Source organism: Myxine glutinosa, chromosome 2 (genome assembly GCF_964187855.1).
Source record: "Myxine glutinosa chromosome 2, kmMyxGlut1.1, whole genome shotgun sequence".
In the NCBI taxonomy this organism is placed as follows: domain Eukaryota; kingdom Metazoa; phylum Chordata; class Myxini; order Myxiniformes; family Myxinidae; genus Myxine; species Myxine glutinosa.
In genome coordinates, this window is record NC_136262.1 from 4190184 (window position 1) to 4202739 (window position 12556).

The following is a 12556-nucleotide window of genomic DNA, read 5'->3' on the forward strand; positions in this document are numbered from 1 at the left end:
CCCGGACAGACGACAGACAAACGGGACAACGGCTGACTCACACGGGGGTTGATGGCAGGAAAGCGGGTATCGATGGCTCCAGGTCCTCCTGGGCTCGGGGCAGGGTACAGTACGGTCCGGTCCGGTCCAAAGATGCGGGGAGGTATCGTCGCGCTGGGGGTGGCGGTGGCTTCTCTCTCCAAGCTGAGGCGCATCTCACGTCACATCCGGCGCGGGGCCGCGTATATCCGGCGGGGAGTGACACGCCCTCGGCTCGTTAGCTCCGCTGGAATCGGCACGTTGCTTCTCATTGGGTGCGTGGGGGGGTTACTGGCTCCGCCCCTGACGAGGAGCTGACAGCCAGCCCCTTCGGGGTAACGCCGTGGAGCGCATGGTCATGGCGGGTAACCGAGCCGGTGTGAGGACGCACACTCCCCGCCCCTCTGTTGTTGTAGTCGTAGTTGTAGTTGTAATTGTTGTTGTAGTTGTTGTTATTGTTGTTGTTTGGGGGAGAAGATGGGAGGAGGTATGGGAAAGGTCCTAAACTCACTACTGATGCCATATAATCACATTCTGGTGCAACGAAGAGTCATAATTAATGGAAACGAGGCCTTAACTGACATAGATTAAGAATAACTAGGAAGATGTCCGAAAGTTGTCTACGTGTGGTGCGGTGGACCTGGGCACGACATTTAATGGGGGAATAAGGGGAAGGTCGGCTCTACTGATTGTTGTTTACATGCAATGGGACTAGGGAATGGGGGATTGGGGAAAGTTGGGGAGTATTGGAGAAAATAGGGGAATATTTACAAGCGGATATGGAGGCCAAATTCCATATTCGCAACAATATATATACACATATACAGACTTGGCATTTAATATGGAATTTTTTTTTTTTCTTGACTTGGGTTTACTTTATTAACTCAGTATATCAATCTGGTGAGTTTATTTTACGCTTCGGTGATTTCTTTGTTAAAAGAACCATGTCACTGATTGTCTGTCGCAGCAAGAAGTCAATAACAGGATTATATCACAGGTGGCGTGACAAAATGTACGGACAGGTACATTTGACGATTGGCTTCACAATCGGGTATATAAGGGTTGTTGCATTCTGTATTATAGGAAAACAACTGCTGCACGTCTACAACAGTTATTGCCGCTTCCCCTGGAGATGGTCCGTCAACTCGACAATGCTGTTTGTCATTTAGTGGTGGCTTTACGAAATTCCGGCATGAAACAGCATGCTATTGCTTGGCAGTATGGCATCACTCAAGGTCAGGTGTCAAAGATCCTGAAACGAAATGCTCAGAGGGGTGTCCCTACTCCAATACCGACGCCAGGACGTCCACGCAGAACCACAAGGAGAGATGATCGCCAGCTGCACCGGTTAGTCTGCAATGGCCGTACCAAGTCAGCTAATCGGCTTAAGGCTGAGTGGCAGCAACTGACAAATGTGCCTGTATCCAGAAGGCTAGTCGACCAACGACTGGTTCAAGCAGGCTATCATGCCAGGCGTCCCCTGAGAAAGCCACGCCTGACCAGACAACACCGCCAGCGCCGATTGCAGTGGGCCAAAGAGCACTGTCAATGGCAGCCAGGACACTGGAATCACGTGATCTTCAGTGACGAGTCTAGATTTCTGGTCTATCGTCAAGATGGCCACGTCCGAGTGTGCAGACAAGTGCATGAAGCCTAACACAAAGATTGTATAGTGCCAAGAGTCCAAGCTGGAGGTGGTGGGGTGACCGTTTGGGCTGCTTTTCATGCAGGGGGCAAAACTCACCTGGTTGTTCTGAATGGAAACCTGAACCAGTTCAAGTACAGGGCCATTCTGGAAGAAACATTGCTTCCATTTGCTCATGCAGCCTTTCGAGGAAACTTTGTCTTCCAAGATGACAATGCACGGCCTCATCATGCTCGCATGATCCAACACTTTCTTGCTGACCGTGGTGCAGAGCATATGGAGTGGCCTGCCCTGTCCCCGGATATGAATCCGATAGAGAACTTGTGGGAACTTAACGCGTCAAATCGACCACTTGGACCAGCAGCCGACCTCTGTGCGTGAATTGCAGCAGACTTTTGTCACTGCATGGCAAGCGATTCCTGTCCAAACCTTGGCAAATCTCGTGAATAGCATGCCTCAACGTGTACGTGCTCTCCTGAATGCTCGTGGGGGTTACACGAAGTACTGAACTGTAATTTTACTGTCCGTAATCCCAGTCGTAATTTAACTTTTGTTTTTGTTTAAAATAATTTGGGCTAATGTGCAAAATAAAGAGATACTTCTGGAAAACGCACAGAAGTTTAACACAGTACTGTCCATGAATTGAGTTCGATATCAGTTTACATCACTTTCAAGGATCAATTTATTTGCTTCGAAAAGTCAAATGTGGTTTTTGTTTCTTTTAAAGGTCACATTAACAAAATCTAGAATAATTTCAACATAATTCCAATGAACTTTTGGTTCTAAGTCATCTTGAAAAGTAAGTTCACCCCCACCAAAAAAAAATTCCATATTAAATGCCAAGTCTGTATATATATATATATATATATATATATATATATATATATATATATATATATATATATATATATATATATATATATATATATATATATATATACTAGCTTGGTGAGGCGAGCGCGTCGATACTGAGCAACGGGCTTATTTTAACTGAGGCTAATGACTGTACTTGAGTTGCTGTGTTGTCATGATTTTCACCAATCATAATACAAACAATTATTTTGCGCAAATGTATTTGTTGTGTTTGTGATATTACATTTTTATAGGCAATTTAGGTTGAAGATTTAGGTTGAATGTTTTTTTTTCAAGAAAGAACCCCTCAGCACATACATAGGGGAGGGGTAGGTGCAGACTGGAAGTTTGGGACGATTACACCTCACCACCACGTAATTCAAAACACCTCACCACCACGTAATTCAAAACACCTCACCACCACGTAATTCAAAATACCTCACCACCAAGTAATTCAAAACACCTCACCACCACGTAATTCAAAACACCTCACCACCAAGTAATTCAAAACACCTCACCACCACGTAATTCAAAACACCTCACCACCAATTAATTCAAAACACCTCACCACCACATAATTCAAAATACCTCACCACCAAGTAATTTAAAACACCTCACCACCACATAATTCAAAACACCTCATCACCAACTAATTCTAAACACCTCATCACCATATAATTAAAAACACCTCACCACCACGAAATTATAAATACCTCACCACCAATTAATTAAAAACACCTCACCACCACATCATTTAAAAACACCTCACCACCAAGTAATTCGAAACACCTCACCACCACATAATTCAAAACACCTCATCACCAACTAATTCTAAACACCTCACCACCACGTAATTAAAAACACCTCACCACCACGTAATTATAAATACCTCACCACCAATTAATTCAAAACACCTCACCACCATGTGATTTAAAAACACCTCACCACCATGTGATTTAAAAACACCTCACCCCCACGTCATTTAAAAACACCTCACCACCACATAATTCAAAATACCTCACCACCACGTGATTCAAAACCACCACAACGTTATTAAAAACACTTCACAACCACGGAAACAAAAGTTTGAGGGAGTCGTTAAGTGAGAACACAGACACTGCCCAGATGTGTAGATATATAGATAAATGACTGTACCTGAGTTGCTGTTTTGTCATGGTTTAAACCAATCATAATTCAAACAATTATTTTGCACAAATGTATTTGTAATATACGTGATATCACATTTTATAAACAATTGAAGTAAAAAAAAAAAAAATTCCCAAAAACATTCCAAAAAAAAAAAAAACAAATTGGAAAATGTTTTTAAAAAAATACCCTTAGGACATACCGACGGGAGAGGTAGGTGCATACCAGAAGTTTGGTACGATTTCACAAAAGTCTGAGGGAGTAGTTCAGTGTCAACACAGGACAGACATTGCACAGATATATATATATGTGTGTGTGTCTGCATGTGTGTGTGTGTGTGTGTGTGTGTGTGTGTGTGTGTGTGTGTGTGTGTGTGTGTGTGTGTGTGTGTGTGTGTGTGTCTGCATGTGTGTGTGTGTGCGTGTCTGTCTGCATGTGTGTGTATGTGTCTGCATATGTGTATGTGTGTGTGTGTGTGTGTGTGTGTGTGTGTATGTGTCTGTGTGTGTGTGTGTGTGCGTGTGTGTCTGCGTGTGTGTGTGTGTGTATGTGTCTGCGTGTGTATGTGTCTGCATATGTGTGTGTGTGTGTGTGTGTGTGTGTGTGTGTGTGTGTGTGTGTGTGTGTGTCAGCTCTATTGGATCTCTGAAAGATCCAAAATGTCAGCATCTCCGAGAGAACCAAATTCGTCCAGAAGTGTAGGTTTGCATAGCCATAGGTAACATACATACAGACAGACAGATTAACATTTACACTTATATTCATAGTTCTAGATTATAAAATAGGGTATTATGTTTAATAGATGTTTTTAGCTGCGTCGCAGACGCTGGTCATAGAGTGCCCTCTGCTGTTGTTGTTGTTCTTCTTCTTGTTCTTCTTCTTCTTGTTGTTCTTGCAGAGAAGACAAAACCTCAAAGCTCCACCCATTCTGGGAACCATAGCTCCACCCATTCTGGGAGAGGCTTCATATAAACAAATATCCACCATTTTATTAACTCGCATAGCTTTGAGGCCTGTTTTGTAGGCCCGTGGTGTCTTCCTCTCTCACACAGTTTTATTTCAAATCAAATTCGATATATCATTTCATTTTTCACAGTCGCTAACATAGTTTTAAACTCGGTTGAAAAAAAACGGGAAGAAAATCCGATGAAAGTTGCCCTTTATAGAACGAAATGAATTCTCAAAGGCCTGTAACTTCAAGTCCATTGAGATATATTTTTTTTAAATCGTGGCATGGTCAGTCATACACCGCCCGAAATAACAGACGGGAAAATGCCGAGATATATTAAAAATTCGTCCATTTGATGACAATTGTCACGATGAAATATTTAATTTATACGTCGTCACAATAATGTGGAGAGAGGAGCATAGCTTCGTTCATGTGTCACCACATACGGGAAATTGCCGAGATATATATTTTTTAAATCGCGGCATGGTCAGTCATACACCACCTGAAATAATAGACGGGAAAATGCCGAGATATATTAAAAATTCGTCCATTTTATGACAGGCCCATTTCCCTCCCTTCCCACGCCTCCTCCCCCCAAGCCCTCTCCCTTCCACACATCTCCCTGCTCTCAAATGTTGTGTTTGTGTGCTTCCCCTTCTCTCCCCATCTTGTTTTCCGCTCCCTCTTTTTATATATTTTGTTTGTCTGGTTGATTTGTTTGTGAAGTAAATGTTAGCTCTTTCACGAGCCTCGATTCAGCATACAAAAAAAATAAAAAATAAAAAAGTCACGATGAAATATTTAATTTATACGTCGTCACAATAATGTGGAGAGAGGAGCATAGCTTCGTTCACGTGTCGCCACACACGGGAAAGTGCCGAGATTTTTTTTTTTTAATTCGTCGCCACACACGGGAAATTGCCGAGATATATTTTCACTTTGCACAAAAATAACATCAAGTAATCGAATCAATAGGAATGTCCTGTGCCTATAACATCGACGTTATAGGCACAGCTGCAACTAGGCATTGTGTAACATCGACGCGGCTTTTGTTTTAATTAAAACTTTTTGTACTTGTTAAATCTGAGCTCCTCTTCCTTGTTAAATCTGAGCCCCTCTCCCTTGTTAAATCTGAGCCTCTCTCCCTTGTTAAATCTGAGCCCCTCTTCCTTGTTGGATTACGTTTTCATCCTGTTTAATAGATAATTAAATATTCCTATTTAATAAACCATTAATTCCATATGGAATCACATAGGTAAGCGTTTTAGGAGTCGTGGACGGCGAGAGAACGAGGCCATTTGGTTGAGTTCAAAGCATGTTTATTCGTACAGAACCCAGCACACTCTGTAAAGCCCGTTTATCGGGTAGCGATATATATATGCAATCAAACACGGCGAGACTGGGCATCTCCGGGCGGTCTGGGCGAGCCCGGGAAAGGTAAGTCTGGACATGCCCGGGAAAGGCGAGACTGGGCGTCTCCGGGCGGTCTGGGCGAGCCCGGGAAAGGCGAGTCTGGACATGCCCGGGAAAGGCGAGACTGGGCATCTCCGGGCGGTCTGGACGAGCCCGGGAAAGGCGAATCTGGACATGCCCGGGAAAGGCAAGACTGAGCGTCTCTGGGCGGTCTGGGCGAGCCCGGGAAAGGCGAGTCTGGACATGCCCGGGAAAGGCGAGACTGGGCGTCTCCGGGCGGTCTGGACGAGCCCGGGAAAGGCGAATCTGGACATGCCCGGGAAAGGCGAGACTGAGCGTCTCCGGGCGGTCTGGGCGAGCCCGGGAAAGGCGAGTCTGGACATGCCCGGGAAAGGCGAGACTGGGCGTCTCCGGGCGGTCTGGGCGAGCCCGGGAAAGGTGAGTCTGGACATGCCCGGGAAAGGCGAGACTGAGCGTCTCCGGGCGGTCTGGGCGAGCCCGGGAAAGGCGAGTCCGGACATGCCCGGGAAAGGCGAGACTGAGCGTCTCCGGGCGGTCTGGGCGAGCCCGGCACAGCGATCGCTCCGTGGTTGCATCCTCGGCAGGTGTAAGTCGATTGTGTATGTTCAGCGGCAACCGCTACACGTTAACAATTCACAATTAACACAATACACCGCCTAATAGTCACTTATGAACAGGTTGTGACAGTAGTGCAGCAATTTAGATTTGCTCGATGTGAGGACAAACGTTATGACACACAAATATTTCCAATTTACCATATTTCGTTTACAGTGAATTAGGAGATGGAATTTTAAATTCTAGTGTGAACCTACCTGGCCACTGTACGTGTGAACCCACCTGGATGTGTCTGTGCAAGAGTTGATCGTTAATAATAATGTATATATTTTATTAATTGTGAGTTAAATACTGTGATTATTTATTATTCAATGATACTAATTTACAGGTGGGACTGGATATGACTTTCTGGACTTGGCTCAACACCTTCTCAATCTTCAGCAGCATCGCAGTCTACTTTGCTTTGATGTTTGACTGCAACAGCAATGGTTCACATCACCTTCTTACATCCTTTTTCACGTTCACAGGTGCGCTCATTGGACACTGATCTTTTCCCCATGCACTACGACACAAAATCACATCACTACCCATCCCACTGAACTGATATACATGCCACGCTGTCTACATACTGTCAGAATGATGCAGAGGTAGAACACAACTACCTTGCACCTGTCTATAATCTCGGTTTGATACCATAATTTGTCACATGGTGTAACATATGCATTTGGCTATGTCACTGCTGCTGGTGTTGTATTATTGCTGTTGTTTATTGGGCTGTGGATTGCGTACGTGATGACGCAATCATGTAAATAAAACGCGCTTGCTTCCAGCACGATGGAGTCTGTGTGAGTACGTTACACATGGAGCATGTTTCCTCAGCAGGACGTCACATCACAAAGTGTAACCATCCCTTTCAAGGATGTTAAGCTGGGACCTGTCCACTGTAGCATAGGTTGGTGCACAAGATATATTCCATGGGACTTTTGACAAATACAAGAATAAACTGTACACACGTTTGTGTGTATATATATTGTTACGGATCGCGGATTAGATGTTATTTACCGAGCGGTGGTATTGCCGCGACCTAACAGTTCCCCCGATTCTTCCCCAACTCACCCGATTCCACCCGAACGTTGGCCAAATCGCGCTATGCCAAATCAATGATAGAAAGGACACAACGACTGGGATAAATGAAACGACGCAAGGGGTACAGTTCTCAAGACCTCCGGAGGAGGGTATAAATAGTGGTGGAGAAAAGGGGTAGATTACAAGGTAGTGAGGTAAAGACACAGAAGAGATAGGCACTTAAATACAATCTTATCTTATCCCAGACAGACCACACACAAACGGGACAAGGCTGACTTACACAGGGATTGATGGCAGGAAGGGACAGGTAGTCGATAGCACAAGGTGCACCTTGGCTCGGGGTCAGGATCAAGCACGGTCCAAGAGATGCAGGGAGGTCTCACTGCGCTCGGAAGGGACGTCTCTCTTGCTTCAAGCTCAGCGCGCATCTGACGTCACCTCCCTCTTCCTGCGCATGCTCAGCGGGGAGTGACACGCCCTCGGCTGGTTGGCTCCACCCCAGATGGGACCGGTCCGCCGCTTCCATTGGGTGCGGGGGTTACCAGGCTCCGCCCTTGACGAGGAGCTGACAGGGAGCCCCTATTTGGTAACCCCGTCGAGCACATGTTCGATGGCGGCTCGCTGGGAAGGCCTCATGCCCTCCCAACACCCCCTACCAACCAAGCCGGAGTGAGGACGCGCACTCCCTGTGCACGCCGCCGCCGTTGCTGTTGTTGTTGTTGTTGTTTCTGAACCGTGAGGAAGAGCTGCGGGGAGGTATTGGGAGGTCCTAAACTTCCTAACGGTGCCATACAATCACATTCTGGTGCAACGAAGGGTCAGAATTAATGGAAACGAATCCTTAACTGACATAGACTAAGAATAACTAGCAAGATGTCCTATAGTTGTCTACGTGAGATGCGGTGGACCTGGATGCGACATTTAATGGGGGGAAATAGGGGGAGGTCGGGTCTACAGAGTGTTGTTTACAGAAAATGGGACTAGGGAATGGGGGATTGGGGATAGTTGGGAAGTATTGAGGAAATAGGGGAATATTTACAAGCGGATATGGATGGATGCAAATCCCATATCCGCAACATTATGTATATACGTGTAAACGTACGTGCGACGTTGACCCAATACCCTTTTTCACGTTTGCTCCGGAAGTGGCGATTCGGCCTCGCGGACCCGAAGACCCAGGGGAAAAAGGGGTTTAACCACCCCCCCCACCCCCCTTTGTAACGGGAACGGGCTTCGGGAGATCCGCAACAATATATATATATACATTGTATAGAATATTGACCAATATGTCGATCTCCGAGAGGACATTTGGCTATTTGTTAAAGTCATCGGCTCTCTATCAAGGTCAACAAGGACCATCAAGTTCGACCAACGTGTATTCCGTCATTTCGTAAACCTGTGAGCCCACCCACCCCTTCCAACCCCGTTTCCCTGACTTTGTTATCGTTCTCTCTTCACTTGAGCACTCACACCTGTTTTCCTGATATATTCTCCTGTGTTATTTATTCATTTATCCCTATCAAACGGCAGGAGCACCAGGAAACTCCCTGCAGCAGGCCTACTTGTGGTTGGTTATCATCCTGACTGTAATCGTGGCCTTGCTGCCCATTCTGGCCTATCGTTTCCTAATGCGTCTCATGAACCCACGGCTCTGCGACCTTGTAAGTACCGATTCCATTCTGTATTAACCACACTTGTTTCAAAGGAGATCTTCGCACGAAACAAATTGGTCACTTTAACTTTCTTATTCAGTTCCACTTGATCCGGATTAGTGGATTTAAAATAGGAGCATTCTTTGGGCAAAGAAAAATGGAGGTTCATGTTCTGGTGAATCATTGTTCATCCAGCCCTGCTGTGCCGGATTGCCAAATGTCTGTCAGCATCCACATCGACACACGGCCCTGCTGTGCCGGATTGCCAAATGTCTATCAGCATCCACATCGACACACGGCCCTGCTGTGCCGGATTGCCAAATGTCTGTCAGCATCCACATCGACACACGACCCTGCTGTGCCAGATTGCCAAATGTCTATCAGCATCCACATCGACACACGGCCCTGCTGTGCCGGATTGCCAAATGTCTATCAGCATCCACATCGACACACGGCCCTGCTGTGCCGGATTGCCAAATGTCTGTCAGCATCCACATCGACACGGCCCTGCTGTGCCGGATTGCCAAATGTCTGTCAGCATCCACATCGACACACGGCCCTGCTGTGCCGGATTGCCAAATGTCTATCAGCATCCACATCGACACACGGCCCTGCTGTGCCGGATTGCCAAATGTCTGTCAGCATCCACATCGACACACGGCCCTGCTGTGCCGGATTGCCAAATGTCTATCAGCATCCACATCGACACACGGCCCTGCTGTGCCGGATTGCCAAATGTCTGTCAGCATCCACATCGACACACGGCCCTGCTGTGCCGGATTGCCAAATGTCTATCAGCATCCACATCGACACACGGCCCTGCTGTGCCGGATTGCCAAATGTCTATCAGCATCCACATCGACACACGGCCCTGCTGTGCCGGATTGCCAAATGTCTGTCAGCATCCACATCGACACGGCCCTGCTGTGCCGGATTGCCAAATGTCTGTCAGCATCCACATCGACACACGGCCCTGCTGTGCCGGATTGCCAAATGTCTATCAGCATCCACATCGACACACGGCCCTGCTGTGCCGGATTGCCAAATGTCTGTCAGCATCCACATCGACACACGACCCTGCTGTGCCGGATTGCCAAATGTCTGTCAGCATCCACATCGACACACGGCCCTGCTGTGCCGGATTGCCAAATGTCTATCAGCATCCACATCGACACACGGCCCTGCTGTGCCGGATTGCCAAATGTCTGTCAGCATCCACATCGACACACGGCCCTGCTGTGCCGGATTGCCAAATGTCTATCAGCATCCACATCGACACACGGCCCTGCTGTGCCGGATTGCCAAATGTCTGTCAGCATCCACATCGACACACGGCCCTGCTGTGCCGGATTGCCAAATGTCTATCAGCATCCACATCGACACACGGCCCTGCTGTGCCGGATTGCCAAATGTCTATCAGCATCCACATCGACACACGGCCCTGCTGTGCCGGATTGCCAAATGTCTGTCAGCATCCACATCGACACGGCCCTGCTGTGCCGGATTGCCAAATGTCTGTCAGCATCCACATCGACACACGGCCCTGCTGTGCCGGATTGCCAAATGTCTATCAGCATCCACATCGACACACGGCCCTGCTGTGCCGGATTGCCAAATGTCTGTCAGCATCCACATCGACACACGGCCCTGCTGTGCCGGATTGCCAAATGTCTATCAGCATCCACATCGACACACGGCCCTGCTGTGCCGGATTGCCAAATGTCTGTCAGCATCCACATCGACACACGGCCCTGCTGTGCCGGATTGCCAAATGTCTATCAGCATCCACATCGACACACGACCCTGCTGTGCCGGATTGCCAAATGTCTGTCAGCATCCACATCGACACACGGCCCTGCTGTGCCGGATTGCCAAATGTCTGTCAGCATCCACATCGACACACGACCCTGCTGTGCCGGATTGCCAAATGTCTGTCAGCATCCACATCGACACACGGCCCTGCTGTGCCGGATTGCCAAATGTCTATCAGCATCCACATCGACACACGGCCCTGCTGTGCCGAATTGCCAAATGTCTGTCAGCATCCACATCGACACACGGCCCTGCTGTGCCGAATTGCCAAATGTCTGTCAGCATCCACATCGACACATGACCCCGCTGTGCCGGATTGCCAAATGTCTCTCAGCATCCACATCGACACACGACCCTGCTGTGCCGGATTGCCAAATGTCTCTCAGCATCCACAACGACACACGACCCTGCTGTGCCGGATTGCCAAATGTCTCTTAGCATCCACATCGACACACAACCCTGCTGTGCCGGATTGCCAAATGTCTCTCAGCATCCACATCGACACACGACCTTGCTGTGCCGGATTGCCAAATGTCTCTCAGCATCCACATCGACACACGACCCTGCTGTGCCAGATTGCCAAATGTCTGTCAGCATCCACATCGACACACGACCCTGCTGTGCCGGATTGCCAAATGTCTGTCAGCATCCACATCGACACACGACCCTGCTGTGCAATATTGCCAAATGTCTGTCAGCATCCACATCGACACACGACCCTGCTGTGCTGGATTGCGAAATGTCTGTCAGCATCCACATCGACACACGACCCTGCTGTGCCGGATTGCCAAATGTCTGTCAGCATCCACATTGACACACGACCCTGCTGTGCCAGATTGCCAAATGTCTGTCAGCATCCACATCGACACACGACCCTGCTGTGCCAGATTGCCAAAGGTCTGTCAGCATGCACATTGACACACGACCCTGCTGTGCCGGATTGCCAAATGTCTGTCAGCATCCACATCGACACACGACCCTGCTGTGCAATATTGCCAAATGTCTGTTAGCATCCACATCGACACACGACCCTGCTGTGCCGGATTGCGAAATGTCTGTCAGCATCCACATCGACACACGACCCTGCTGTGCTGGATTGCCAAATGTCTGTCAGCATCCACATTGACACACGACCCTGCTGTGCCAGATTGCCAAATGTCTGTCAGCATCCACATCGACACACGACCCTGCTGTGCCAGATTGCCAAAGGTCTGTCAGCATCCACATCGACACACGACCCTGCTGTGCCGGATTGCCAAATGTCTGTCAGCATCCACATCGACACACGGCCCTGCTGTGCCGGATTGCCAAATGTCTGTCAGCATCCACATCGACACCCGACCCTGCTGTGCCGGATTGCCAAATGTCTGTCAGCATCCACATCGACACAGGATTGTGCAGGATTGC

General features: G+C 47.9%; 1 protein-coding gene across 1 annotated transcript in view; it reads left to right on the top strand.

Moving 5' to 3' along the window:
• The window catches only part of LOC137422422 (phospholipid-transporting ATPase IC-like), a 312955-nt gene that overhangs the window by 284968 nt on the left and 15431 nt on the right, over positions 1-12556 (top strand). Inside the window, 2 exon segments of the mRNA XM_068109179.2 lie at positions 6988-7126; positions 9216-9346. Coding sequence (XP_067965280.2) covers positions 6988-7126; positions 9216-9346 — 270 coding nt within the window.